The sequence below is a fragment of the Schizophyllum commune genome, assembly GCF_000143185.2.
Source record: "Schizophyllum commune H4-8 unplaced genomic scaffold SCHCOscaffold_4, whole genome shotgun sequence".
NCBI lineage: Eukaryota > Fungi > Basidiomycota > Agaricomycetes > Agaricales > Schizophyllaceae > Schizophyllum > Schizophyllum commune.
The window spans coordinates 459744-486338 of NW_026089541.1; the positions used below are offsets into that span (position 1 = coordinate 459744).

At 58.0% G+C, this 26595-nt stretch overlaps 11 protein-coding genes across 11 annotated transcripts; 6 read left to right on the forward strand and 5 right to left on the reverse strand.

Moving 5' to 3' along the window:
* Nucleotides 1–102: 102 nt before the first annotated feature.
* On the reverse strand, nt 103–3168 carry SCHCODRAFT_01279479 (uncharacterized protein). The gene is made up of 7 exons (XM_050341370.1): nt 2952–3168; nt 2666–2892; nt 1602–2575; nt 1290–1529; nt 575–1222; nt 386–520; nt 103–326 (listed from the first exon to the last, which is right to left on the reverse strand). Exons 1-7 carry the CDS (start codon nt 2971–2973, stop codon nt 143–145), a joined length of 2430 nt encoding a protein of 809 aa, XP_050200904.1. The 5' UTR covers nt 2974–3168; the 3' UTR covers nt 103–142.
* Nucleotides 3169–3194: 26 nt separating this feature from the next.
* SCHCODRAFT_01169253 (uncharacterized protein) lies at nt 3195–3560 on the reverse strand (the record flags this gene model as incomplete). Its single annotated transcript, XM_003033056.2, has 3 exons — nt 3195–3266; nt 3325–3490; nt 3547–3560. 3 exons carry the CDS (start codon nt 3558–3560, stop codon nt 3195–3197), a joined length of 252 nt encoding a protein of 83 aa, XP_003033102.1.
* A 2723-nt stretch (nt 3561–6283) lies between these two features.
* On the forward strand, nt 6284–8176 carry SCHCODRAFT_02534674 (uncharacterized protein). Its single transcript, XM_003032450.3, has 5 exons — nt 6284–6639; nt 6694–6771; nt 6826–6972; nt 7024–7528; nt 7582–8176. The coding sequence occupies exons 1-5, from the start codon at nt 6360–6362 to the stop codon at nt 8141–8143; spliced, it is 1572 nt and encodes a 523-aa protein (XP_003032496.1). The 5' UTR covers nt 6284–6359; the 3' UTR covers nt 8144–8176.
* Nucleotides 8177–8806: 630 nt separating this feature from the next.
* On the reverse strand, nt 8807–11782 carry SCHCODRAFT_02726410 (uncharacterized protein; the record flags this gene model as incomplete). Its single annotated transcript, XM_003033057.3, has 6 exons — nt 8807–9059; nt 9110–9256; nt 9307–10083; nt 10135–10395; nt 10445–11581; nt 11634–11782. 6 exons carry the CDS (start codon nt 11780–11782, stop codon nt 8885–8887), a joined length of 2646 nt encoding a protein of 881 aa, XP_003033103.1. The 3' UTR covers nt 8807–8884.
* Nucleotides 11783–13257: 1475 nt separating this feature from the next.
* Nucleotides 13258–15567, forward strand: SCHCODRAFT_02617458 (ammonium transporter). The gene is made up of 9 exons (XM_003032451.2): nt 13258–13405; nt 13459–13600; nt 13651–13714; nt 13766–13829; nt 13887–13989; nt 14052–14472; nt 14526–14717; nt 14770–15109; nt 15168–15567. Exons 1-9 carry the CDS (start codon nt 13381–13383, stop codon nt 15272–15274), a joined length of 1458 nt encoding a protein of 485 aa, XP_003032497.1. The 5' UTR covers nt 13258–13380; the 3' UTR covers nt 15275–15567.
* A 1086-nt stretch (nt 15568–16653) lies between these two features.
* Nucleotides 16654–17367, forward strand: SCHCODRAFT_01169257 (uncharacterized protein; the record flags this gene model as incomplete). The annotated part of the gene is made up of 2 exons (XM_003032452.2): nt 16654–17310; nt 17359–17367. The coding sequence occupies 2 exons, from the start codon at nt 16654–16656 to the stop codon at nt 17365–17367; spliced, it is 666 nt and encodes a 221-aa protein (XP_003032498.2).
* Nucleotides 17368–18843: 1476 nt separating this feature from the next.
* SCHCODRAFT_01037834 (uncharacterized protein) lies at nt 18844–21062 on the forward strand. Its single transcript, XM_050340895.1, has 3 exons — nt 18844–20257; nt 20680–20699; nt 20751–21062. Exons 1-3 carry the CDS (start codon nt 18897–18899, stop codon nt 20834–20836), a joined length of 1467 nt encoding a protein of 488 aa, XP_050200905.1. The 5' UTR covers nt 18844–18896; the 3' UTR covers nt 20837–21062.
* A 50-nt stretch (nt 21063–21112) lies between these two features.
* SCHCODRAFT_02534685 (uncharacterized protein) lies at nt 21113–22771 on the reverse strand. The gene is made up of 2 exons (XM_003033058.3): nt 21346–22771; nt 21113–21286 (listed from the first exon to the last, which is right to left on the reverse strand). Exon 1 carries the CDS (start codon nt 22605–22607, stop codon nt 21399–21401), a length of 1209 nt encoding a protein of 402 aa, XP_003033104.1. The 5' UTR covers nt 22608–22771; the 3' UTR covers nt 21113–21286; nt 21346–21398.
* A 475-nt stretch (nt 22772–23246) lies between these two features.
* Nucleotides 23247–23595, forward strand: SCHCODRAFT_02495493 (uncharacterized protein; the record flags this gene model as incomplete). Its single annotated transcript, XM_050343022.1, has 2 exons — nt 23247–23445; nt 23492–23595. Coding segments are annotated over 2 exons (303 nt in total), but the record flags the coding sequence as incomplete, so codon positions are not given.
* SCHCODRAFT_01198533 (uncharacterized protein) lies at nt 23592–25310 on the forward strand (the record flags this gene model as incomplete). The annotated part of the gene is made up of 10 exons (XM_050341220.1): nt 23592–23688; nt 23742–23784; nt 23845–23956; nt 24008–24121; nt 24176–24278; nt 24334–24406; nt 24457–24540; nt 24597–24723; nt 24782–24880; nt 24948–25310. The coding sequence occupies 10 exons, from the start codon at nt 23592–23594 to the stop codon at nt 25308–25310; spliced, it is 1215 nt and encodes a 404-aa protein (XP_050200907.1).
* A 59-nt stretch (nt 25311–25369) lies between these two features.
* Nucleotides 25370–26321, reverse strand: SCHCODRAFT_02213557 (uncharacterized protein). Its single transcript, XM_003033059.3, has 4 exons — nt 26242–26321; nt 25967–26183; nt 25762–25909; nt 25370–25691 (listed from the first exon to the last, which is right to left on the reverse strand). The coding sequence occupies exons 2-4, from the start codon at nt 26168–26170 to the stop codon at nt 25504–25506; spliced, it is 540 nt and encodes a 179-aa protein (XP_003033105.1). The 5' UTR covers nt 26171–26183; nt 26242–26321; the 3' UTR covers nt 25370–25503.
* Nucleotides 26322–26595: the final 274 nt, after the last annotated feature.

The window sequence follows — 26595 nt, forward strand, 5'->3', positions numbered from 1 at the left end:
TTGACGTGCATAACCCGGAAAATCGGTTCAGCAAGCGCAATCAGACTTTTTGTCGCATATAAGGGATAGGTAAGTGGAAGTACGGGTATCATCATTCGCTACTGCACGCCATCTTCGCATCCGCAATACAGGGGAAGTTATTCTATAAGATCGCTCCCTTCACCTTGATTGCCTCGTACACGTAGAACGAGCGCACAGCCGTTTCCTCAACGCTCGAATACGGGGGAGCGTCGTCTACTGTAGGCGAGCGCACGCTAAGCGCGGAAGCATGCGTCGTCGAGGGACTCAAGGCCGGCGTCGTGGGCGAGTCGACGGGGGAGAGGGGGCTGTGTGACGAAGGACGATGTGAGCGTATTGAGCATAAGGGATAGCTGAGTATACGCACGCGTGGCTCTGGAACGGTGGCGGCGGCAATACCGTGGGCGATTCGGGGAGCGCCGGCTCGGCTAGTCTCCTCCTTGGGCTCACATTCGTTTGGACGGTCGTACCGGGCTTCCCCGCATGCTCTCCTTGCAGTTGCCTATAGAACCACATCGTCAGCGACCCTTTACAAAGTCGATCATCGCGGACCTACCTCTCATATTCCCATAGCGCCTCCGCCGCCGCCTGCCGCGCGTCCTCCGCATCCTCCGCGTCCGCGACGCTCACGATATACTCAATGAGCCTATCCCGCGCCGCCAGCAGCCCACGAGACTGTCGCGCAGCCACCGCGTCGGCCTCCTCTTGCGACATCGGGATGAACGATCCAGACGTGGCACCGACGGATGACGGCAAAAGCACGAGCCCCGCTTCCACGGGCAGACGCTTCGCATCGCCGACTATCGCGACCGGGCGCCTGGTAATATCCTCCTCGTTCGCCGTCGCCAGATGCAGAGCGCACACCACCCTCTGATGCCCGAAGATGTCCTCCATCAAACCCTGCAGGTGTGCCCTTGGGTTTGCGTCGACACCGTACTCGGTATCGAGCATGTCCACGTACGCGCGCTCGAGCTCGAGCAGGTTGTCGTTGATGCCATTGCTATGGTAGGAGCCGTTGTCCATCGTTGACCTCGGCGGAAAGCGCACGCGGTCCTCGATGAGCTCCAGGCGCCCGCCGAGGGCGAGGACGCGCGACACTTCGTGGAGTAAGCTTTCCCAGGCGTCGCGGGGTATTGCAAGAGTAAGGTTGGCCATCCGGACGAGGTCGAAGCTGCCATCGGGGAAGGGGAGGGGTGTGCGAAGGCTGTGGATACGTGTTAGTCTTTACTGGTCTTTTTGAAGCTGGCCACGAACGAAAGATCGCTACTCACAAATCGCCTCTCACGAACGTTGCCTGCTTCTCTAGACCGGTTCCACGCGTCAGGTCGACGATGTCCATACCAGTCAGCCGCGTTCCGTATCCTTGCCACGCCTGAGCGACGTCGAGGAGCCAGTGACCGGCTCCGCATCCCAGGTCGAGCGCGGCGGTGGGAGGAGCGGTGTCGTAGTCGTAGAAAGTCGGCGAATTGGGAGGTGAAAGGCGTCGCAACAGGGTATGATTGACGCGGTCACTGAGGAGTGGTCAGCGCGCAAGCTCAGCCTGCTATGACACGAGCAAGGAACGAAGACGGAAGGAGACTTACGCTTCGAGCATCGACATGTTGTAAGGATCGTGAAGAGGTTGTCGGCGTGGGAGCCGCGTCGACTCGCCCGTAGGAGGCTGCGGCAGAGGGCCAGCAGGCGGCGCACGACTGTCCAAACGTGGTCGCGCAGCAGGCTCCTCATTCTGCGCCAGGTTCATGACTCGCAACTTCTGGCGCGGCGACGTGGGTATGAACTCCGTGCGTTGGCCTCCGTAGTCCAATCGCGGCGAAGGCGTCTCGTCGTCGACCGTATACGTCGGCGATGCCATCATATACGGCGACGGCGTGATCGTGTACGCGGAGTGACGCGGCACTGGAGGAAGAGGCGGCCTCGTGGCACGTGGTGGCGGCGGTGGCGGCAGACCAGTCGAACTATTCGCCTTCTCCACTGGGTCAACTGCACCACAGCGTCCATTCACTATGCCATCTCCGCCATCCCATGCCTGCGCTCTTTCATCCTCCACACCCATCGACCGCATCTCTTCGGTAACGTGCATCATCTGCTCTCCCTCTGTAAGGTCCCACCGGTCCGCCGAGTTCGCCGTCCGCGGACGTCTGCTGAACGTCAAAGTGGGGGGCGGGTGGCTCGGCCGACTCCGCGAGCGCGAGCCAGGGTAGATAAAACCTGATTGGCTCGGAGAGGCGAGGCCAGACTGGTTCGAAGAGAAGAACCCGGAGTCGCTGGCGGATGACGAAGGATAATGGTGGCGCGGGATGTGTTGTGGCTGTTGTGAAACGTGGTGCGAGGACGTCGTCGACGAGGAGTGCATGGAGCGCACGTCCGATGGATAGACGTGCCCCTGTGCGGCGCGAATATCGAAGTCGTTTGAGGTGCGGAGGTTTGGCGCAGACAGCGTAGCTATGGCCTCGTGTGTGAGAGGCGCGGGTGACAACGGCGGCGATTGCGCGGAGGGGTACAGCGGGGCGTATGAGGCACCGAGGGCGGGCAGAATGGACTCGGAAGATATGCCTTGCTATAGGCATGGTGAGCGCGCTTATTCACAGCGGAGAGAGCAGGACGAAGGGCCCAGTGTGCATGAGGAGGGTGAGCAAACGGCACGCACATCCATACGACCCTTGCTTTTCCCCTTCTTGAATTTCGTCTTCAGCTTCTTCCATGAGGGAGGGCCAGAGATCGGGGCGGCGACGGCGCGCGATCGACCACCCCCTGGGAGGATGAAGGGCTGAGGTCGTGAGTGTGATTGCGTGTCCAGTCGCGGCAGCGACGAGCTCGACGTCGCATGGGGTCCTGAAGCTGCTTTGGGATCAAAAGCTACGCGGGTATTGGGAGCTTGACGACGATGCAATCAGCCTTCGTCCTCCTCCGCATCGTGTCGACGACCCACTCACACATCGCAGGCATCCTTTGCATGATCGTTCAAGGCAAGTATCTCGAGAACGCAGGGTGCCCTGATGACGAGGATATATCACTCCGGAAGGAAAGCGATGATGACGGTCGGACGAAAGGTAGACTCCGGCTATTGGCGTCACGCGCGAGAGGGGAGCAGGGGCGGCTCATTAGGCGCCTGCGCGTCGGGCGCTTAATGCGGCGGGGAATCGAGGTTTGGGTGAGATTGGAAGCGTAGGGTGGAGCTATGATAGCACGGAGGTGAGGGCCGATTGGACGTGCGCGATGCGGATTGACTCGCAAGCGGTGAGGATGTGCTGGGAAGGCGGGGGCATAAATGAGGATTAGGGACGACGCTAGGGAGTATTGACTTACCTTGTCAAGAGCAGGGGCACAGCTGCTCAAAGACGCCGACACCACGCCGACAGCTGCCAGCCCAAGGACACGCGGCTCCGATAAGTCCAGCGGCCAGCCTAAGGAGTTGAATGGAGGTGATGCAGGAGCGCCGCTGTCGGAGGATCGTGCTCGGGCGGAGGTCGGTCTGCGCCGATGTTGATGAGTACTAAGTTGCCATTAGGCGATGGACTGAGGGCGTACCTAGCCAAGAACATACACGACTGGCCGCAAGGCGATAGATGAGGTCGACGCCGAGGCAGCTGTAGACCCCAACAGGGCGCAGTACGAAAGGTACAAGGAAGAGTAGGTGGAAGCTGGACTCAAGGTAGATAAGGACTACGCCCCTGCGGCGCTGCCGTGAGCGCCCAGTAGACTCCCACATTGCGCGGAGAAGTCCATGTTGCGAGTCTTCTACTTGCATACGTATGGGTAGGCTATTGCGAGCTGTGCTTCATTAGCCTTTGTTCGAGTTCGGGGCACGATGTAAAATACCTTGGCTAAGTACAACGAAACGCCGGGTGGCGCTGTGTTCGAGAGGCAATATAGGACAGCAAACCGAGTTGGTAAAAGGGCAGACGCGGAAGGTTCTATATCCACGCATGCTTAGTTGACCGTGTACTCTCGGCAATCTATCATGAGAAGAGATGGCATGAATGGCTCCGGAGCGCGGGTCGGAAGAAGAGGAAGCAAGCCGTTGACATCGGCCCTTCCTCCTCCATGAGTCGGAATTTTCCGCACGGCTAGCTCTGGGGTCCCATACCATTGCTCGAGGACGAATTTAGCGTTCAAGTATGAGAACGCTAGGCCTTACATAGCACCTGCAATCTGAGAGGCGTTCATGCCGGCTCCATCACGTGACTCAACCGCCTATGCGAGCCAGACGCCGCAGGCCGAAATCCAACACATAAAGCAAGTGCAGGACTGTATGAGAATGGTAAGTATGGGGTTTGATGATAGGAGGACGAGGAGGTTTGAAATCGAGTGGGGAAAGCGGATAGGAGAAGGAAGGCACAGCGGGTGTGCGGGTTGGGATCAGCGCATGCGCAAGGTTTAGAGCGGTCAAGGCGTAGCGAGCATCGAGCAATGACGGCTCTAGGCAGATTTAGCGGAGGTCGTTGGCAGGATGTACCGTTCAGACGCACCTCTGTCGTCTGTAGCCCGTGCGCACGCGATCGAACCTTGAGGTCCAGTGTTGGTGTCAAGTTTAGCTAAGGTATTGCTGGTCCCGCCGAGATGTGTGTCATTCAATGCATATCTCGAGATACAGAGTCGTGAGGACTGTGCTGAGCGAGCAGGAAGGATAGGCGCTGGAGGGCTATGTGGCGCGAAATGATGGTGATGGTTGGAAACAAGAAGAGGCGATCGGCGCGTCTCACGGCCTTCGGTCGCATACAGCCGGCTTTTACAACGGACAAGTCCCTCGCAGAGCCGCGAGCGAAGTATTCGGTCACTTTGTGCTCCGGGAGGCGACTCCGAGGCTCTTTCCAGCTGGCTTTCGAGGTAGGGAACTGAGCGATTGCGAAGGCAGTGAGCTTGGAGGGAGCCTAGCGCATCGCGCACCTCATCCGTATCCTCGGAGGGCCTTCTAGCTAGGTGAGTGGACTTGAGAGCTTGCTATCGATGATAGCTGACGCTCCTCTCGCGCAGATGAATAGGAGATGTTGAGACACCGTATGAGCGTTTGCAAATGATTCCTCGCAATTGCTTTGCGCTCCCTCGAACAAGCAACGATGCATCCCTCAAGGCAATTCCACGTACACCCGTCGAACAGATTGAAGATATTGGAACCCTCTTAGTTGTCCTGAAGCTTTGAATGGGCTGAGACGCGAGACAGGCTGAGTCGAAGGAGGTGTGGCACGCAAACTGCGGGCCCCCGCAAGCCTTTGCGCCGTGCAAGAGTGACGGGCTTCCTCTTGATGCGGCGGTCGGCTAGCTTGGGTGAGGCGCTGAAGCAGTCGCGAGACGAAGAGATGAAGATGACTTGCGAGTTTGCGACGTCGTCGAGGAATTCCAACCATCTGGCTACGGTGCGCGTTTTTGCTTTGGATCGAAGGGGGGAGGTGAGAACCACATTCAAATTCTGCTGCGCAAAGGCTGACTCTCACCAAGTGGACGCAGAACAACGAACAGTAGCAAGTATCAGTAGGAAGACAATCACGACCTCGACGTTGCTGATGACACAGAAGAATCATGAAGTCATGTCTTCGGATAGCGTCTACGAAGAGCACATAACTTTAGACCGGGCTACGCAGTGGTCTGCAGCTTCCATGCCATAGTCGATGGTCCAATAGATCGCAAGTCATAGCGGCTTCGCTGTCCGCGGAGTACAAGTACGTTGGGGTGCCGATAGATCAGTCGCTGATGACCAGACAGGTTAGCTAGCGCAGTCCTGCATTCCAACCGAGTTCTGCGAGACAAGGAAATGAAAGGTCAATTTCACTAGCGACAGTTTGCCCGCTCGTCGCGAGGACTATGTCAGTAGCAGAGCGTGGTGGCGCAGTTGGAGCATGGCGAAAACACCCTTGTCCGACTTTTTCGACGCGGGCCTAATGCTCCTGCGCGCAATTCAAGCATGAAATGTACGCCTCGATACCCTATTAGCTGACCTATACTCACAGGGCTTTTGCATGTCGCCGGTTTGCACGCCGGGTAGACAGCTTTTGGGCATCATCATCGGTATCGAAGTCGATAACTCTGGCACCTCACGCGAGATTTCTTTTACTGGTGAGCGACGGTGCAGATGGTCGAGTGGCCTTGCAAGATGGCGACGCGACTGTCCAAGCACGCGTCGACCGAATTACGAACTTCGGCGATCGCATCACTGCCCGCCCCCGTTTGCTCGTGCGTGACGATCACTCCTGCTCTCGTTCGACTGCCACCCTCTCGCGCTCCTCCCTCCTTCGCTCTTCCGAACCGTTGCGTCGGCGATCCGCGTCGCACTCGTCATTGCTGACATCGCTAGAAGGGCAATATCGTTCACGTCTTTGGCGTTCTTGCAGGACAGTCGACGAACAATGTCGGGTGGCCTGGATGTTGTCTCCTCTGCCGACGGGGGCTTTGGGGCGCGGCTGGATGCCTTTTGCGACAACATGACGCCCGAGGCAGCGATAGCCCTGCTCAAGGAAATCCAAGGCGACAAGCCAGAAATCCAGCTGAAGTCGCCGACCGAAGCGCACGAAGTGACAGCAAGGTTCGAAGTCCAGCAGGCTGTCACCCTCACTATTCTGCAACGCGGTCCGCCCCCGCCTCCAACTGCATGGAGGCAGATTATGGAGGATGCCGACGCGGCGAGCGGTACGCCGCGCAGTATTCAAAACATCGTCTCGATGACTCTAACCGTGTGCACAGGGTCGCTGTACGATGGCGCGGGACCGTCAGAACTCCGGTCAGTAGTTGAGTCTATGGGAGGCCTGAAGACTGCCACTGGTGCGTTCGCTGTCGTTCACCGATCTGCAGGGTACTGATCTCAAGGTGCTGCAGGATTCCCCATGGAGCATGTGACCGCGACAAGTCGTGATCAATCGAGAACGACGTTTCAGTCTGAGCACAGCGCCGCGCAAGGATTTTTCATCTACGGCGCCGCGGAAATCTCTCCTCTGCAGACGGAAGTTCAGAATACAGAGCTCGGTGGGTCAAAGTGCGAAGCGAATAGGACGTCAGAACTCATATGCATCATAGCGCCAGTCGACGATGGCCTCAACATATGGGACTTGCTCCCCGATGCATCAGCCTGGGTTGACCAAATTTATCTATCAACGAACAGCACAGAGTTCGAACAAACGCCTGTCGACAGCAACAAAGTGGTTGAGGACGCCGATCACCCACTACCTCAAATCTTTCAAATATATCGGCAGCAAGAAGTCCCCCAGGTCCGTCTTCAAGATACGGCAGGTCCGCAGGAAGAAGGCCATGCCTTGGGTTTCCAGACATCCTCTGAGACGGTCAGCCAGCCGATCTCCAGGTCGCCACCTACCGTCGATATACCCCATGACCCACTTAAAACCTCTGCACGTCCGCTTGCCGCGGCGCTAGCGCCTGAGTTTCACGATGCTCAGCGATCCCTGGACAATTCGCCACCTTCGACTCCGCCAGAGCTCACCTCTGGTCCGACCTCAGATGAGGACGGTGATCACAATCATAAGCTCGGGACTGTCCGACCGAAAAAGACAATCAAGCGAAAGAGGTATGTGTTTGCGCCCTGTACCCGTCAGTCTCAATGCTCACATAATTTGCCAGGTCTGCGGGAGGCGAAGAACAAGGTCTCGCCGATAGCGTGGAACCCGCAAGGCGCCGAAAGCGCCGGGCGAGCCAGGACTACGCAAAGGATATGGAAGCCGCTGGATCCTCGCTCATCCAATTCCCGGTCAATGCTGTGGCCTTGAAACCGCCTGAAGCGTATGGTATCGACGCCAACGCGACCGCGCTCTCTCAGACGAGCGACGGTCAATCAATCGGACACAAAATGATCAAGAAGGATTGCCCTTGGGTCCTCGACGCTCGCAATGCAGAGAAGCGAGAGCCTTGCAACGCGGAGATCTCCGGCAACGGCCTCAATGACTTCATCAAGAACCTCCAGAACCATATCTTCATCGCGCACAACCCTCCCCTGGGAGAGCAAAATACCAGGCAGCGATACCTCTGCCGTGCACTTCTTGATACTGCCGGAAAGGCCCTGTGTCCTTCGCGCATAACGACTGGGGTACCGTATCAGTGCCGACTCGCCACGCATATCGCGCGCGAACATCTGGACATAGACGTGCCCAAGAATTACAACCCGAACGCGCCAGGCTCTGCTTGAGGAAGAAATGCGATGACTGGTGCAATATACGCTCGAGCCAATCGACATGTCGGTATGTGTGTGCCAGAATCTGCATGTCTGCATATGCTAAAGTGGTCTTCCAGTACACTTCTTTCTGAATCAAGACCGTACTCAGCTCACACTTCGAACTCTCACCTGACGGGCCCTTGTCTATTCCGTTTCGATAGCGTAGTGCATCGTGCATCGTCGCTTTACGCTTCCTTTTTTTCCTCATCTTCGCCAGTCCGCTCATCTCATCTATTTGTTGTCCTGTACTCACTTCGCTCTAATTACTGACTCGTATCGCCCGCACACTTACCCACTTTGTGTCCATCCTGAATCTATCTCGATGCCTCATCATGCTGCACGGAAAGAAGATCAAAAGCGACCTAAAGTCAAGAGCATGCTATCTAACCGCGTATGGCGCCGTGCCCTGACCTTGAAGCGACGAACGGCCATAATATCCCGGGAATACGCCATAAACAAGTGTTATACAAGTGAGTTTCAATCCTACAGCACAAGCATGCACGAGACGAGGGAAGACTACAACAGACGTACACCCATTATAGATAATCATTACATATAGGTAATCAGAAAGGCAGAAACAAGCGATGAGTAGTACATAGTGAGCCAAGGCGAAGAGTGGTAAACCAAGATGGGGAAGCCACAGTCCAACGAGCGGGTTAACAGGACGGGTCGAGTGTAGTTTAGGGTAAAGACCGGACGGGGCGAATGAAAACATCAAGGAGACGTCTTCACAGCTTCAAAAACACGTATTGTGCGTATGTGCGTGAGATCGGCGACTGGCTCGTACGGCTTGCGGTTTGTTTCGCTGGCCTCAGGAGCAGGACAGCCGGCTTCCTGAGAGTCATCCTCATCATCGGATGACGATGTCGCGAACATGCCACGGAACTCCCTGATAAAGGCGTCAGATACGAGCGCTGCAGTGATAGGACTTCGACGTACGATTGGTACTCCATGAGTGCGTCCAGGCTGGATTCCAATGATGCAGTTGAGTCGCGGCGCGTCGCTCTGGATACAACAGTCTCGCGCTTGATTGTGCATACGCTCTCGCGCTTCGACGACGCGATGCCGAAGCGTTGGGGCAGAAACCTGCGACGATTCGGTCAGCATACACCAGAGAGACCGAGGTCGAAACGTACTCAGCGTAGTCCCAAAGCGCCTCCGAGATCGTCTCATCGTCGATGTCCTCCTCGTTCGAAACCTCGAGCGCGTACTCGGTCATAAGCTCCTTGCACATGAGCACCGTCCGACAATGGCGCATCGCATGCTGCTCAACATCCGCAGCGCGCATCGGTATGCACGTCGATGGCCAAAGGACCAGACCCGACGCCGCGCTAGGGAAACCTTCGACGCCGAGGCGCATGGTGTCAACCTCACGCGCCAGCCCGCCGAAGATGCGCTGCAGCGCGTCAAAGAGGAAGGCGTGCAGTCGTAGGTTCAAACCCAGCTTGTGGTTGACCATGTACCCGAAGAGCGCCTCGACTTCCTCGGAGGCAGTTCGTAGAGCCGTGGTGCGCGCATCTGGAGGTTCTCGAGGGCTGCTAATGGTCTCGGTATCGGCGGTGGTGATGAACGAGTCGGTGTAGAGCGTATTGGACTCAGCCTCACTGGCGCTATCGAAGCCGCTATGTGAGCTGGATACGTAGGAAGACGTTGTCGTGCGTCGCGATTGCGGAGAGTGTGAGCGCGAAGGGGAACTGATACTGTAGGACCAGCGTTGCGCGGGAAGAAGCGTGGTGTCACTATAGGGGAAGAACACGTCGTCGTCGATGAGCTCGAGACGACCACCGACAGCAAGCACACGCTTCACTTCTCGAAGAACTTGTTCCCACTGGTCAAAAGGGATTGCGTACGTGAGGTCGGCCATGCGAACGAGGTCGAAGGTCTCGTCTTCGAAGGGCAGCGGCTGTGTCAGACTACAGTCGACGTTAGGAGGCGGAGCGGCAATGAAGAAGCCCCAAACTCACAAATTCCCTACTATCACGCGCATGTTATCTGAGAGACCTAGCCGTACCGCTTGCGCGCACATTTCCGACGTCGTATCGACGAGGTCGAAGCCAATGACCTGTGTGCCGTGTCCCCGCCACGCATGCGCGGCTTCGAGCATCCACCAGCCTTGTCCACAGCCGAGGTCGAGCAGAGTCATCGGCGGTAGATGACCATAATCGTGAAAGCTTGGACTATCTGGCGGCTTGAGTGAACGAAGCAGTTCATGCGTACTCCTCTCCCTATACGGGCCATCAGCGAACAATCCATTGGCACGAAAAAGCAACGCACCACTTCTGCACTTCTGCACTGTACTGGTCGAAGGGGTACTCGCCAACGCGGAGATGAATGCATCGAGCTCGTGCTCGACGCTCAGTTGCCGTTGCCACCGATTCCCGATTGCCTGCGGCAGAAGACAGGGTGTTCTCCATCGGAGAGTAATCACGTTCTTCTGAGCCTGCGGCTAGATCCCGTGCTCGTCCCCGTCGCACTGGAATCTTCGGCGTCAATCGTACAGCGGGTCGAAAGGCGGGATTCGCTCGAGTTCGAGAAGTCGGGAATACGAACGCGGGTGATGTAGTGTCCGTGCTGGATCCTGAGCGCGAGGTTCTTGCAGACATCGCAGTGCCGGAGGAGGTAGCCGTAGAGGTCGACAACGCGCGAGTGCGCCTAAGGTCGGCGGCGACGGTCTCAGCCGATGTGCGCGACCCAACCGGCGTGAGGGTGGGTGACTCAACACGCGTACCGGTCTTCGGCGTTTTCCGACCGAATTTGGGCCCAGGCCCTTTAGGCTTCACCACCGAGCGGCCGGAGGGGAAGACGAACTTTGTTGGCGAATCCGGGCTCGTGACAAAGTCCGAGTCCATTGAGCGCTTCGAGTCGATGCTTCTCTTCGAGGAGGAAGACGAGGTAGCGCTGGGGACCTTGGCGAGGCTATAAATGGAAGTCGCGGGCGAGGGTGCGTTCTCGCCGCCGTAGGGACCGGGAGCGAGGAACTCGGAGGGCGTGCGCTCGGGGGAGGAGACGGGTGAGAGGGATATAGAGTCGTCAAAGTAGAGCGCGTTTCGTGCGCCTGGGGACAGCGGCGCGCGCGGGGCGGGGGAGCCGGGGGCCTTATCGCGGAGGTGCCCACCTCGTGTCGTGGGAGAGATAGGCGCACGGCCTTCCTGAGCTGGCGCATCCTCCGCGCGCCAGGCGGAAGATGCTGATTCGGCACTCGGAGGTAGTTGCATGGTGCTTCTTGATCGGGGCGAGGACGGAGGAAGTGGGGAGAGAGGTGCGGTGCGTATCGGGGAAGGAGGTGGACGAGGATGGGATGGGTTGCGCTGTTCATCGGATTGGGGTGGACCCGAGGCCCGACGCTGACGAATAGACGGCGGATCATCCGTAGACGGCGTGAAGTGCACCGATGGGCGTTGTGGGGAAGGCCTGCAGCTATTTCGTCAGCGAGTGAGCTTTTGAGAGCAAGAGGCATGCGTACGGTGTTGGCGAGGACCTCGGAGTGCGCCTCTGATCCTTCGACTTTGATCGAAATCCGAACAGGGCCTTCGGAGAAAGTAGCGTAGGTGAGATCGTCTGCACTTGCCCGCTTTGGAGGCGTCTTCGCCCAGCAGCAGTCCTCGACGACATGGAGGAGGGGATAGGGAGCGAGGCGTACTGAGATGGTGGTCGCAACGCAAGAAGTGCGATCCAGGATGGCTATATGCAAGGACAAGTGTACGAAGGGGCGCAGCGCGGTGCAGGCACTTCGGCATGGGGGGCCAATTTTGAAATGACGGGAGCACAGATAAGATTGCCAGGACTTCCGCGCCGCTGATAGTGCTTGATGTGTGCTGTGATTCGTTCCTTCTGCACTGTGATATGTCCGCGGGCAGGAGAAAACGTTTATCGTCAGGCCCCGGGGTAGCCTTTCCGCGTCCAGTAAGCAGCTTCAGGCCCAGTTCCTATTCTCGAGGCCACGGCCACCTGGGGCGGGAGAAGACACCGAGGGAGTTATGTTGATTGGCGCTGTTGGTCCATGTTATCGCGCGCCCGCGGCCATGAATATAGGGGCGGCGCGCCTGGCCTCGTTATCGCGGGCTGCCGCGTGGTCGAGGCGAGATGATATATCAGTTCTACAGCGCGTCCATCGTTCTATGGACGAGCTCGATCACAACGTGAAGGAGGACTTGGAAGGTTCGCCTTCGACGGAGGGCATGCGCTGATGACTGACGTATAGCCGCGTCGTTCATACGCGTCGAGCCAGCTGATCCTTCATCGCCTCAGAGCGTCTTATGTCCGTCACAGCTCCATAATACCCAGCATTCCTGATAGATGGTAGCATCTAGCCAGCGGTAAGACGTAGGTCGAGCTGATGAGCGTGCAGCATGCAGCGACGAACAGCCAGGAAAGCTCCGAACCACGATCAGAAATCCGGTGGTCAGAGACACCATCCGCGCGCGCAGCGTCCCTTTCCGTGTGCTCGACCCTGCGTGTACGTGAGTATACAGAGCGTGGTATTGAGGGAGCATAGCATGGTATTGAGGCGATAGAAGGCTCGTTGTGGCGCAGAACCCACTGCGCACCTTGGGAAGGCCGAGAGCAGCTGCTTGGCGCATGGCTCGCCACGTTGTTCTTTCTCATCGAATTGAGAGCACACGACTGCACGCAAACCTACGTATAGAACTTGCGTAGCATCCGGTATCTGAGGTGACCTGCATCCGTGTTGTCAAGCACAGTTCATGGAAGAAGTGGTCGTGGTCGAAACGCCCGTCGAGCCGTCGAGTAAATTCAGGGCGTCATGCTCAGCGTATACAGCAAACAGCTGTTGTGTCTCGTTATGGAGCGAGTTGATATTGTATACGATGCATTCATCGGATGCAGGACAGTTGAACAAAGAGAAGCAGATGGAAGGGACGGACGAGTCATCGTTTCGACGGCTAGGCGTGAGAAATGACTTCGGCAAATCCCGCAAGTCATTTTTCCAAGGCTCTTGCATCCTTCTCCCATGCGCGGAATCACCTTCTGACGACTGGAAGGGCTCTACCCCTTCATGACGGACTGACTGAATTTTCTTCGAGCGCTCCGAGCGACGTGGCGCTCTACTTGCGCTCAATAGTTTCCGGAGTCCCGGTCGCGAGCCGGTTTATCCAAGCCGAGATCACTTGATGCGCCAGCTGTATTTATGGCTAGTCTCCCGCGTCAGATAGAGGCGCGTTTCGCCCCGGAGCTCCTTATCTGCCCCAGCCATGGTCAACGTCGGCTACGACGAGTGTGAGTGGGCCAAAATCTGCAGCCGCGATACTGGCAGCTCACAAAAAGCACAGCGGGCGACCTCACCTGGCAAGACCCAGACACGGGGGATACGGTCGTCTATAATCTGGGTGATATCGCATGGGTACTATGCTGCACGGCCCTCGTATGGATCATGGTACCGGGCGTGGGTTTCTTTTATAGCGGTTTGCTAAGGTTCTTGCTAGTTCCCCTGCCCTAAAAACACATTTCTCACCTTTCTGTAGGCGGAAGAACGCGCTTTCCATGATCTACATGAGCCTCATGACACTCGCTGTGGTGTCCTTCCAGGTGATTGCTATACCTCCTCCTTTACCGCAAAATCATGCTCATCCTCGGCAGTGGTTCTTCTGGGGCTTCTCTCTCACGTTCAGCGAGACAGGAAGCGCGTTTATCGGTAACCTCAGTGCGTGCGAGCCCAAAAGCACCTCCTTATCGCCACTGACCAGGTCTTTTAACCCAGAATACTTCGGCCTGAAGGGCGTCCTCGAGAAACCCTCCATCGGCAGCACGCGCATACCCTCCATCGTCTTTTGCGTTTACCAGCTGATGTTCGCAGCCATAACGTGCGTGTTGAGTTTCGGAATCCAATCACGTGTGGTGTTGAACTTTTCGCTTCCAACCGCAGGCCGATGCTTGCGCTGGGCGGCTTTGCGGAGCGCGCGCACCTGGGACCGCTGCTGGTGTTCGTATTCGTGTGGTCGACGCTCGTGTACGATCCCATCGCGTGCTGGACGTGGAACTCGAACGGGTGGACGTTCGTCCTGGGCGGGTACGACTTCGCTGGTGGCACGCCGGTGCATATCTCCTCGGGCACGACAGCGCTCGCGGTCTCGATTTACCTGGGCAAGCGCAGGGGGTATGGCACGGAGGCCCTCGCGTACAAGCCGCACAACACGACGTACGTCGTGCTTGGAACGGTGTTTCTCTGGTTCGGCTGGTTCGGGTTCAATGGTGGCTCCGCGCTGTCCGCGAATCTGCGCGCGGCTCAGGCGTGCATCGTCACCAATCTTGCTGCCAGCGTGGGTGGGTTGACGTGGATGCTTTGGGTAAGTGTGCCACGCCAAGCTTCTGCACGCCGTACTGACATGGTCACGACCAGGACTACCGCATCGAGCGCAAATGGTCGGCCGTTGGTTTCTGCTCTGGCGCTATCGCGGGTCTCGTCGCCATCACGCCGGGCAGCGGCTTCGTTGGCGCTCCCGCCGCTGTCCTGTTTGGCTTCATGGCCGGCACGGTCTGCAACTTTGCCACACAGATCAAGTTCTTTGCGGGCTACGACGACTCGCTTGACGTGCGCGACTTTAGTTTCCTCCTTACTGCCCAGGCTAACGACGTCTACTCAGGTCTTCGCCTCGCACGCCGTCGGAGGCGTCGTCGGCAACATCCTCACCGCGCTCTTCGCGCAGGCAAGCGTCGCCGGCTTTGACGGCTTCACCGATATTCCCGGCGGCTGGCTCGACCACCACTACATCCAGCTCGGATACCACGTCGCGGACTCCGTCGCAGGTTTTGGCTACGCCTTCGCCATGACCACGCTCATCTGCTGGATCATGCATTATATCCCCGGCCTGCGCCTGCGCGTCGGCGAGTCGACGGAGCTGCTCGGCATCGACGAGAGCGAGATGGGCGAGTTTGCGTATGATTACGTGGGAGTGGAGAGCGAGCTGAGGCCGTACTCGGTGGGTGAGTCGTCGGCAGCGGCGCTGGTTACGCGGGGAAGGAAGACTAACCTCTGCTGCAGGTGCATCGTCTGCGGTCCAGGGGCACGGCGAGCAGTACATGATGAAGGCCCGGAGCAGCGTCGGCCACAGCATGTTCGATCCCAACTCCCCTACGCGTCTGGCCTAGTTTAGGCCCTGTTGACTCCATCCGACTCGACCTGCCAGTTGCCAGGCCTTACTGCGCCCTCTGCGTACGCGGTTGCCGCTCTCTCCGTGGCTAGGTCTGCTCGGATGCAGTCTCCTTCCGCCACTTGTCTTGTTGTGCCGCCTTGTAAAGCCTATTGATCCCCGTGGGCTACCAAGTAGCCTCTTCCGGGATATACTCAGCCTTGCTCCATCACTGTTTGGCGCTTCTTGTTATTATTGCTTGTACATCGTGCTGCTGCTATACGCATATATTACAGACATTCGTTCAACTCCTACTTGTCGTCCGAATCGGTCTGGGACTCGGAAGCTCGCGCAACGGACTTTGTGTCCGTCTATCACACGTCGGTGCGCTGTGCATTGTCTAGTTGCCCTAGCACAGCGGGCGATTGGTCACTGAGTAGTCAATAGAAACCGCGTCGAAGGCAGGTCCAAAGGGCCTCACCTGCGCACCGTCTGACTTCGAAGGCCCGGAGAAAGCAAGTCGCCCGTCTAGACTTGGCGCACGGGAGACTTGTAAACTGGTTCCGCGCGAGTCGAACGATCACAATCGGAGGCAAACTCTGAAATGATCGGACATCAGTGGAATACCCAGGATTACCACGGAACTCCAGCGATTGGGGATTCGCAGAGTTCCGTGGCAATCCTGGGTAATCCGAACATATGGAACTCGGTTGATTAGGCCATATTATTGATAGTGGAAGGTTGTCCGGCGCGTACTAACACGTTATGATACTTCTACATGATAACGGCATTTTCTCTCCCGCTTCGGCTAGTGTATGTCATGTTTTCGAAACCTAAGTCGACGATAAACTTGGGGATCGCTTGCACCTTACCTCCAGATATATGGCAGGAAGGCAGTCAAATTTACACACTTTATCAACCCTCCGATGTCCATAATGTGGGTCCTTGTGGGTGCAACTCACGTGAATTTGATGGAGTTCAGCGGGAATTCGGCCGCCCCGCGCTTGACTATCGCGGTCGTCGTTGAGCCCTGCGCTGAGCTCCTCGTCGCCTCCGGTGCCCACAGGACGCTTGACATTGACGCCTTTGCGCGGGTTATCAACCTATTACCATCACCGAGCGCGCGAACTGGCCCGCTTGCGTACCCGCGTGTCCAGCTCTTCCCCGCGACCTCTCCACGCCCCCCGCTGCTCATAACCGACGTCAAACTCTAGCAGACTATCACAGTATGTGGCTTACGTGCTCTGATACTGCAAGCACTCACGCAGACGTAGGACGCGGCAAGACGCGGCACAACCTACTTTTTGCTTGAGTCGAGCCCAGCTGAGCTGAAAGCCCGACGGCGCACACTTTGCCTCGCGAACACACCTATCCACACTCACGCGCGCCTATCCCGCCATGTCCTCTGAATCCCTCGGCTTGTCCCAAGGCAACACCTCCAGACGCCGCTCTGGCTCAAACTCGAACGCTGGTCCTTCCGGCATCCCCTCCTTACGCTCCCTTCGCTCCCTACTTCCCTTCGGTCCTTCCAAGAACTCCACCCCCGCACGCACACCCTCCAAAGCTGCAACCAAGTCTCCAACGAAGGACGGCAGCTTCTACCATGGCAAGTCCATGTCCATGTCGATCGGCGCCTCACCCCAGCCCGCGCACACCTCGACGCCCGTCCGCGGTGCACTTTCGTCCTTCACGCGCAAGGCATCCGCGACCGCCTCCCTCGGAAGGGACCGCAAGGGATCCCTGAGCAAGGAGACGCCGACGCGCACTTCTTTTGCGTGGGACCCGAACATGGCCAAGTCGCTGCCCTCGCGCGATAGGAATACCGCCTTCTCCGCGCTCCCTGTGATTTCGATACACCGAAATTTCTCAGAGGCGGCGGGCGGGGTCAACGAGTTGGAGAAGGAGCTCAACACGCGCCGGCCTGGTCCGCAGCGCGATCTTGGGAGCCGGACCTCTTCCTCGATATCAAGGCTGGATAAGCCGTTACCATTGGAACCGGGCGGGCTCAGCCCCGCCCCTTCCACACAACAACTAGAGCTGGACAGCGGCGCAGGTGTGTCTGCAATTACCCCTGCATTGACGACGCCTAACCTCTCTTCTCAGACACTCTAGCTCCTCTTATGAACGAGCAACCACCCGTTCTACGGACACCCTCACCCACCGCACCCATGGATTTATCCACCATTATGGAAGCGGAGACCTCAGGCGCGATCGATCCTGACAGCTCTGCCGTATCCATCTCGAAGCATATCCCTGCAGAGTCCGCGCCGACTTCCCCGGATTCACCTTACCTGAAGGAATCCCTCCTTCACTCTCCGCCGCCGCATTTGTCCTCTGCGTCTCATTCACCCATATCACGACAGGCGTCATCCCTCCTGCCTTCCTCACGAGCTAGCGAAGCCAATTCGGTCCCGCCCTCCTCGGATGGGCATAACGCCGATATGTCAGATACGCATGGCGACGAAAACTCTCCTCTTGAGTTGTCGACGTCGGATGTTCACAGCCAAGTTATGGACGCTCTTAGGAGGACGAGTTGCAGCTTTACTGGCGCTGGGCACCCTCCTGTAGTCGTTGACGAACCGCCGGATGAACCCCACGCCCAGAATATCAGTATGCACAACCCTATGGAACTCAAGATCGCGTCGCCTCGGCCTCAGTACGAGTCGAGGTCACGCCCGAACTCCATCATCTCCCCGCCACGGACGCCCTTACAGCGAGACACCGAAACTCTTGATCTCGGTCTCTCGCCGCGCACGGTGACCACCAGCGACTTCTCGCCGGCTACGAGTACGGTCGAGTACTATGCGCGTCGAGGACCACCTCCGCCATTACCACTGTCCGAGAAGCCCACCCCCTTTGGTGAGCGCCCGCTGGTGTCGGCATCCTTGCCGCCCTCTGCGCGCCCCTCGCCCTCCCCATCGCCGGGACTCCCATCACCTCGCGCGATGCCACCATCGAGGAACCCCTCGCCCTCGCGCATGTCGTACTTCACGGGGCAGCCGTCACCTACATTGCAGTCGGCGAGGTCATCACCCAGGTTGCAGCCGTCGCCTTTGCAGCCATCCCCTTTAGCGTCGTCGCAGACGGGCGCGCTCTCGAGGCGGGGCTCCTCATCCGACCAGTTGGGGTCGTCCTCACCCCGGCTGGGCAATTCGTCTCCGCGACTGGGCTCCTCGTCACCCAGGCTCAGACCCTCGGTGCACAATGTGTTCTGGGACGAGGTCACATCGCGGCACAAGTCGCAGTCGTCGAATGAGTCGAGTGGGCAGTATACCCCGCGGGCGTCATTAGAGTCTAGTCGCTTCTCTTCGGCGAGGCCCTCGCTTGACCGGTCAGCGAGACCCTCCCTGGATCTCAATAGGACACCGTACGCGGGCCGCGGGCCCTCGTATGGGCTTGGGAGAACCTCACTGGACGTTGCGCGCCGCAGCGAAACATCGCTGGACCGGCCTCACGGAAGCCTTCTCGACCGCCCACGCGCCCGACTCGGTATGGATTTCGACACCAGCCCGTCCCCTGCCGACGCGAGCGACGCGACGCCGAGCTACGTGCGCATGCGCAAGCGTAGCCTGTCCGTCGATCAGGGCAACCAGCTGCAGACGCCGATCCGCGTGAGCTCGTCGACGCGCCCGAGCACTGCTATGGGTGGCTCCGTGGGCCGCCGCCTGGACAGCGCGTCCCTCGGCCATCGCCTCGACAGCGGCACCTTCCGACGGCCTGACACCAGCTTGAGCGGTGCGACAAGCGTCAGTGGACGGAGCGCGGCGAGCTCGACGAGCCGGCGGATCACAGATCCGCTGCGTACGCCCGGCCCAGGACCGCGCACGCTGAATGCGTTCCGCGCGGCCGGCGTGTTCGACGAGGACGACCCGCTGGCTAGCGCGAAGAGCAGGAGCTCAGAAGACGTGCTGGAGAAAAGTCGCACTGCGCTCGAGCGAAGCGCGAATGTGCTCGACCGCACACGCAGTCCGAGTATCTCGCTCACGCGCAGCGGATCGGTCTTGGGCAGTGTGCGGGGCAAGTACCCGCAGGGAATGCGTGGTCCGTCTGAGCTGGGCGAGCGGCGGGTCAGCGCTCGCAAGGCAAGCTGGACCTCGGCAGGCCCGACCAGTCCTGGGCCGACACATCTGGCGGACAGTCCTACCTTTACGTTCAGCACGCCACGAAGCGCGTCGACGGCGCCGACAAGCGTCAGCGGCGGCTCGCACGACGACGAACTTCGCGAGCTGCAGGCGAAGCACGCGGACGAGATGGCTGCGCTGCTCGGTGCGCTTGGCGATGCCCAGCGGTCAGCACGTCTCCTTCGTAGCGAGAACGGCGAGCTGCGCGAGCGCGCCGACGAGATGGCCGACGAGGTCGAGCGCCTTCAGGCTGAGCGCTCCCGGAATACGGAGCTCGTTGCGCGGCTTGAGGAGCAGCTCGAGTTCGTGCAGAAGGAGCGGGACGACATGCGCGCCGCGGTCGAGGAGATGGCTGCGGAGATGGAGCGCATGCGCAACGAGGGAGAGGCTTGGATGCGCGAACGCGACGAGGACACGCGGGAGCGCGAGCGCCTGCGGAAGAAACTCGCTGAGACCAGCGTTGCCCTACGCATGGCGGAGGTGCGCGCACGGCTAAACTCGTCGGGAGGGTCAGAGAGCGCAGGGAACACCACATTGACAGCGCACGGGCTTTCGCATGCCACGTCACTGACGCTCCTCAACGGCAGTGTCAAGGGCTTCGGAAGCGAGGCCAATGATAGTCTGCATTCGTCGCCATTACTCTTGATGGGTGGTGGTGGCTCTCCCTTGCGTGACACTTCCCCCTTACATCTACGCGCCGGCTCCGTCGACTGGGAGGGTGAGTCGGATGTTGGCGAGCGCACGCGGAGGTTCAACGACGGCCGACGTGGCAGCATCACCAACTCTCATTCCCGCTCAGGTTCGTCCTCAAACGGTCGCTTGCGCGCATCGCGTCGGCTAAGTGGCGCGTCCTCGGTCTTCCCCACCTTGCCGAACAACATGTCGATGATATTTTCCGAGGACGATGGAGCGTGGGCGGGCAGCTCGCAGGGGCATAGTGTGCCCTCGCTGGAGCCGTCGCCCAACCGACGCGGCACGTTCGAGGATACTGAGCGCGAGGGCTCGCCGACGATCGCTGTTCCGCTCCCGTGGGTGCAGGGGTACCCAACCCGGAGCCCATCGCCTACCGCACAGAAGTGGACTGCGGAGGCGGATGCCCAGGATGTCCAGGACGCTCGAGGTCGGGGACGCTCGCGGGCGTCAACTGGGTCGAGTGCGAGCTGTAGCCCGTCGCCGCGTGACGGCAGTCCTGGGAGTCTCTTCTTGCGCCCCGAGGATGAGCAGCACCTGCGGGATATGGAGAGCTTCGACCTGAGTGCGGGGCGGGTCGAGCTGGACGTCGTTGACGAGGAGTTTTGAGCATGTCCAGTGCTCTGTTTCATGGTGAGCCAGTTATTCATAGTTCGGAGGGCCCATGCTGACGACTACATGCAGGATCTGTTGGGAGGACTGCATTGGATCTTACACATCATACCAAAATACTAACCCGCATGCTGCACTTTATCCTTACCTTATTGTGACTGGGGCGCTCGCCCTCACTTTGCACTGACCCATTCGCACTTACCACGCGTTCACTTCGTTCGTTAACTTCTTTGACTGTGGTTCCCGGCTCTCTTCATCAGACTTGGTCTTCCTTCGCTACCTCTTTGCTGTTCGATTTGCTTTGTACTTGTCTCCGTTGATCACACGGACTGCACACCGCACACACTGGATCCATAAAACTAATTAACCGTATCTATTTGTGTAGCTCACATCCGTCGTAGGATTGGTACATAATGGGAGCTTGCCTCACTTTGGCCATGATCAAGCGGTTTGTTTAGTCAAAGGGTGCGTATCAAGTGCGTATGCCAAAGAGAGCTGTGCTTCTCTGAATTTGCTATGCTCTGGATGCAGTACGAAGCTGACTGTGGGAAGAGAACATACAGCGGTCTACACATACTGCGAAGGGGCAAATGAGGCCCGTCGCTAGCCTGAAATTCGTCAAAGGAGATCAGCACTGATAGACAGACTAATCTGGACGTGCACGTACCAGTGTATCAATCATGTCGAGGGCCTATGACTATCGTGCAGCTCGCGTGTCACTCAGACAGAGGAGCACTCCGCCGCGTAAGGATTAAAATCCCGAGGCACCTGCATTCCAAGATGCTCGCGAGCAATGTGCCCAGCGAGTCGGCACTGGTAAGGAAATCCGGTCGTTATTCGCGAACGGCACAAAGTCTTGCCTGGAGTTTCGAGGATCGCACGGCACAGGTAGCGCTGCGCACCATCTTTCTCTCCTATCGGTGGATTGTGCGCTGTCTGTATATGGCCCTGAAGCCGCTGCATGAAGTCGCGAAGGCCGTCGCCAGAGACCTCTACGTTGCAACACTGTCCTTTCCCCCGATGACCGTTGTCCAGAGCCCAAGGGCAGAGTTTCCTAATAACAGTAGCATCGTTCGAATGTACGACATTTGCCGGAGAGACCGTGAGTGGGATGAAGGTGTAGGGGCCGTAGGCATAAGGAAAGATTGCGAGGTTGGGATAGAGAAGAACGTGCGAGGGGCCTGCGACGTCGCGAGAAACATCATTGGAGGACGAGTCGATCCCTGCATCGCTCATGAGCGCAGTAGTCTCGCAACCTTCCGCCCCGGTGGAGTCTCGGTCCCTGAAGTCGACCCCGTCGCTTTGTGTTTCCGAGTCATCCACGATCGAGGAGTCCTCGATGGAGGTAGAACCATAGGCATCGATCGACCAGTCCATATCTGAGTCCTCTTCCGAGTCATGCGAAACGGACTTCTCCTCATGTCGGGTCATCGTCGACGCCGAGTCGCTCAAAGACCCCAGTGGAAGTCCCATGCGTTGATCACGTTGAGCCTTCGGTTTGCGGACGCCAGTTGGCGATTCCGTCACATCCATAAAGGGACACAAGTCAGAGTGCAGCCCCTTTCCGGGCCCCTCAGCTCGCTGAGTGTCTTTGGCACTGTATGATTTCTGCAAGGGCGGTGGCGAACGCGAGGGACACCGCTTCGAGTTTGGGCCGTCCACCGAGAGCGATGATGTTGACTCTCGCTTTTGGGGCACGCATATAGGCGACGCAGACTGAGACGCAGCCTGCTCCTCGGATAGAGTGAAGGATCGGGGAGGAGCGGTGTCGCCTGAAGCTGGATTGCCGAGCCGTTCGGTATCACTAGCATGCTGGACGACGCCGAGATTGCGTCCGATGCGAAGAGACGCGCGTTGAATCAAAGCATCGAAGGTGCGGTCAGCCGAAGTAGAGGGTGCTCTTTGATTCTCGGCAGTGAAGTCGCTCATGTTGTGCAGCAAGGGGCAGCTTGCCACTTACTGAACAGCAGGCGAGGGTTATAGGGATCCTCGAAAAGTGGGATACGGAGATAGCGAGCTCAATGGCAGGGATACAGAGAGACCTGCAAGAATGACGATAAGCACCGTCGACGGTAAATGCACGATTCAACTGGGTTATGGTGGTCAAAGGCGGCCTGCAGCGGCAAAAGCCGAACAACCGGGAGTAATTTTCAATTCGGCAAACTCCGTAATCATTTCCCACGGCTATGCGGCGTTGCCCTCTTCATCCGCGCCGCCATCTCAGCGCTCAAGATCTCTGAATTCAGCAGGCTCTTTCGCCTAGAATGTATGCCTTGTGGTCAACTCGATTCAACTCTCCCACCGTCAAGAGGCAGCATCTGGAATGGTTCAGGTTCAAGCTTACCTTTGGGCGAGGAAGTCAAGCATTGAGCTTCGTCGGTTGGCCGTCATTCATTAAGGAGCGGAACAAGGTAAATGGAAAGAAGCGACACTAAATACAAGACGATCTCGCCGATTCCACTTTCCCTCGTTCCTGGAAGCAAGCGCTCACAATCACAGCATGCGCACACCCGCTGATCACCTCTAGCGCCCGTGCCACTACCCCCAACTCTCACCCCGAAGCCGCGGGTGACAGACTGCACGCGCTCCGTGCAACTCATCTCCTTCCTTTTCTCGCCGGAGGTGTCTTCGCCTGCCCATCGTGTTTTCGAAGGACGCCTGCCGGGCGGGCGTGCCGGTTATCGGGCAGATCTCGAACGCGCCGGAGGGAGGGCCTTTCCCCTCTGGCTTGCCATATCGCCGTATCAGCTGCATGCATACGCACTGTGTATGTTGATGTCCTTGCGCCTCGGGCGCTCGCAGGAACGTCTCAGGCTTCTGGCTGCTGCTTTTAAAGGACCGGACGCCGGGCTTGCGGCGCCCTAGCTCTGTCCCTCTCTGCGGGGGTGTATTGTTGACACGACACTGTACGAGATGAGCACGAACGTAACGGTCAGTCAGAACCTGGCGGTGCTGGCACAAGAGACAGAGCCCTCGACGACAGGGCTGGTCTTGCAATGTATCTTGTACGGTGAGTAAATCGATTTTATTTCTAAGCGAGTCTGACCTGATCTCGGATGGTAGGCGTATATGCGCTACTATTCCCTCCAACAATTCGTGCGATCTTGTGAGCGCGCACGCTCCAGTACTCGTTGGTTGAACGGATACACTAACCACGCCTCTCCAGAGAGCGCCGTCCGCGCAGCCGGCCATGGATCGCGCTCATGGTGACCACGATTATGATGTTTATCATGTCGAGCGTATGTTTGCTGCTCGAAGTCATCAACACCATGGGTCTCGTACGTCCTTCCGGACCCTCCCCTTTATCTACAGTACTAACAATATGTCAGTTCGAGGGAATCCTCCTCGAGACGCGCGGCGCCTTCCAAGACCCGACCGCGTGGTATAGCTTCAAGGGCGCGAACGACCGCACACTGGCGCAAGCTGCGATATTCTCCTTCGAAGTGTGTCCTCAGCCTCATCACTCATTTATGCCTCTGCTGATTGTGTGAATCCAGTTCATGATCGGCGACGGCGTCGTAGTTTGGCGCGGAGCGGCACTGTGGGGGTACAGCTGGATATGTATGGCGATCATGTTACTCCCGCTTCTCGGAGACTTGGGTGAGTTCCTAGCTCAAAAGACGACCGAGCTTCTGCTGATTTCGCATCTCTCCAGCCGTCTACTTATACTTTTTGGGATGCGAAGGCCAATCAGAGTGGTGGTATATCGCTGGGACACAGGCTAAGCAGTGCGTAGCAGCGTGTTCTCCATCGCGAATGCAAGTTGATATGAATTTAGCTGCAACGAGTCGCAGCGCGCGATGTTCCTGCTCTCCTTCTCGACCAATCTCATTGCAACCGGCTTTATCGCGGCGAAGGCATGGTGCGCATTGGCCGTCACGCCGACCAAAGAAAGTAGCATACTGATCGCCTCATCAGGCAACACCGCGGCGCCTTTAGAGCGCGACCGACGTCGATGTCAGGTTCTGGGAAGCCACGTCGCACGGCCGCGCAGAAGGTCATGCTTCTGCTCATCGAGTCCGGCTTCGTATACCTCATATTCTGGGTGAGTGAGCCTGCGTCTTGACAGGGCACTGAGCTGCACGCTCATGTAAGGATTGTAGGCCGCATGCAGCTTCACCTACTTCCCCTTCGTGCAGGGCTTGGCCTCTCCTTCGTACTTCATGACGAACATCTTCAATTCGATCCGCTATCAGGTCGTGGTAAGCTGCCGCCCAAGGGTGTTCGCGCGTATCTCCCTCCTGATACTGATTAATAATCTATAATCAGGGCCTCTACCCGACGAGCATAGTCTACCTCGTGCAGCGCGAGCGCACGAACTGGATCGCTCCCGAGGTCGACGAGTCGCTGCACTTCAAGGCTGCGACGCGGGAGAAGCGCGACGAGACGACGACCGGTATCACGACAAGCGGCTATGTGCCGACGATGAGCAAGTACGACGGCGTTGAGACCCAGGGAGAGACATCGTCGAGCAAGAGCCCGATAAGCGACACGCCGGGGTTGAGCCCCATATCTATTAGGGCGCCGTCGGGGAGAGACCTCAAGCGCGGGTCGCATGTCGTGGCGGCGTCGAATGGGAGCTCGGAGGGGACGAGCACGACGCTGAGCGTGCCGGGGGATTCGCCTGTGTGATGCGCTTGACTGTCTTCACTATGTGCACAGGTAAATGTTTTGTATCAAGGTGATGTAACTGCAATGCATTGTGGATCGTGTACGTGAAATACAAGTATGGATTGGAGTCAAAGTTCGTGCAAACATGCCGTGATATAAATACAACAATGAGATTCTACTCGAGGAGGGCGAGGGTTCCCGACGAAGGAGCTCCTCAGATCTGCAGCACTGCTGCAAGACCCAAGGCATACGAAGTCGCACCGGCGATCATGCGGTACACATGCAGGCGATTCCACGTTCCGAGGCGGCCCCAGCTCGCCTCCGCCTCGTCGATGGTGAGCTCGCGATTCGTTGCGCGCACGCTGTCCCGCGTCGCAAGCAGCTCATTGTTGATGGGCAGCACTGAGTGCGCGTGGTCAGTAAAGCCGAATAAATCGAAAAGCGTGAGGCGGAATATTTAAATACTACTCACTGAGTTTGAGCGTGTAAGGTAGAACACTGAAGATGACGGCGCCTGCGCCGACAAGCATGCCCTTCACGTGGCGCGCGGGACCCGCGTAAAGGTAGCCGGCCGCGAGGTAAGACGTCCCCGCGGCGAGGATGGAGGATACAAAGTGAACCTGATTACGAAGAATGCATCAGAGATGAGAAGCGTATCATCATCGAATACTGCTCACGGCGGCCCTCTCGTAGAAAAAAGCCCACAGTTCGACGGCCTTGCCTGCTTCCACACGCACGCTGTCCCGCCCAGGCGTAATGGCGGGCATGACACCAAAGCTTGCGGTGCCGTAGTTGGCGAAGGTGAAGTAGCCCGAGGCCGTGAGGCCCAACCCGAGGGCGGCGGCGGTGGGTGCGCCAAGGCGGGTGACGATGCTCGCCATGAAAGCAGACGTTCTTATCGGCGTTTAGCCGTATCAGCGGGTCTTCTGACTGAGTTCTGAGAGATATATACCTTCGCCTCGCGGCCTTTAAACGGGAAGGCGGTGAGAGTCGGAAGAGGAGGGTGACGCGTGGTGTCGGCAGTGTGAAGTCAGACAACACATGGCCTCGGTATATGCCGGCGTCTTTGCTTGAGCAGACCAAACATCAAATAAAGCATATAAGCCACAGAGGTGTGGATACTCTTTCGCGACAGTAGAGCGCGTCTGCCAGGATTTTTAGGCGCTATTTCAAATTCAACGCCGAGTAGGATTGTCCATAAAGTCTTTGAGAACGCGTGAAATCTTTCGAAGGCCCCAAAGAATTTCCACCTCGAAATGACATCGAGACCCACGGTGAGTCTCTCCCGCTCGCGCCCCGCAACGAG

Bases quoted from the DNA above. Each gene is read 5' to 3' on its own strand.
- SCHCODRAFT_02213557 (XM_003033059.3), bottom strand. From the start codon at position 26,170: ATGGCGAGCATCGTCACCCGCCTTGGCGCACCCACCGCCGCCGCCCTC. The intron at 25,910-25,966 runs GTGAGCAGTATT...CTTCGTAATCAG, and splicing joins TTTTCTACGAGAGGGCCGCC to GTTCACTTTGTATCCTCCAT. The intron at 25,692-25,761 runs GTGAGTAGTATT...ACGCGCACTCAG, and splicing joins ACCTTACACGCTCAAACTCA to TGCTGCCCATCAACAATGAG.
- SCHCODRAFT_02534685 (XM_003033058.3), bottom strand. From the start codon at position 22,607: ATGAGCGACTTCACTGCCGAGAATCAAAGAGCACCCTCTACTTCGGCT.
- SCHCODRAFT_02534674 (XM_003032450.3), top strand. From the start codon at position 6,360: ATGTCGGGTGGCCTGGATGTTGTCTCCTCTGCCGACGGGGGCTTTGGG. The intron at 6,973-7,023 runs GTGGGTCAAAGT...TATGCATCATAG, and splicing joins AGTTCAGAATACAGAGCTCG to CGCCAGTCGACGATGGCCTC. The intron at 7,529-7,581 runs GTATGTGTTTGC...ATAATTTGCCAG, and splicing joins AAGACAATCAAGCGAAAGAG to GTCTGCGGGAGGCGAAGAAC.
- SCHCODRAFT_01279479 (XM_050341370.1), bottom strand. From the start codon at position 2,973: ATGCAAAGGATGCCTGCGATGT. The intron at 1,223-1,289 runs GTGAGTAGCGAT...ACGTATCCACAG, and splicing joins ACGTTCGTGAGAGGCGATTT to CCTTCGCACACCCCTCCCCT. The intron at 521-574 runs GTAGGTCCGCGA...GTGGTTCTATAG, and splicing joins GCGCTATGGGAATATGAGAG to GCAACTGCAAGGAGAGCATG.
- SCHCODRAFT_02617458 (XM_003032451.2), top strand. From the start codon at position 13,381: ATGGTCAACGTCGGCTACGACGAGT. The intron at 13,601-13,650 runs GTTCTTGCTAGT...ACCTTTCTGTAG, and splicing joins TTTTATAGCGGTTTGCTAAG to GCGGAAGAACGCGCTTTCCA. The intron at 14,718-14,769 runs GTGCGCGACTTT...ACGTCTACTCAG, and splicing joins GCTACGACGACTCGCTTGAC to GTCTTCGCCTCGCACGCCGT.
- SCHCODRAFT_01037834 (XM_050340895.1), top strand. From the start codon at position 18,897: ATGGGTGGCTCCGTGGGCCGCCGCCTGGACAGCGCGTCCCTCGGCCAT. The intron at 20,258-20,679 runs GTCGATGATATT...AGTTTTGAGCAT, and splicing joins CCCACCTTGCCGAACAACAT to GTCCAGTGCTCTGTTTCATG. The intron at 20,700-20,750 runs GTGAGCCAGTTA...GACTACATGCAG, and splicing joins GTCCAGTGCTCTGTTTCATG to GATCTGTTGGGAGGACTGCA.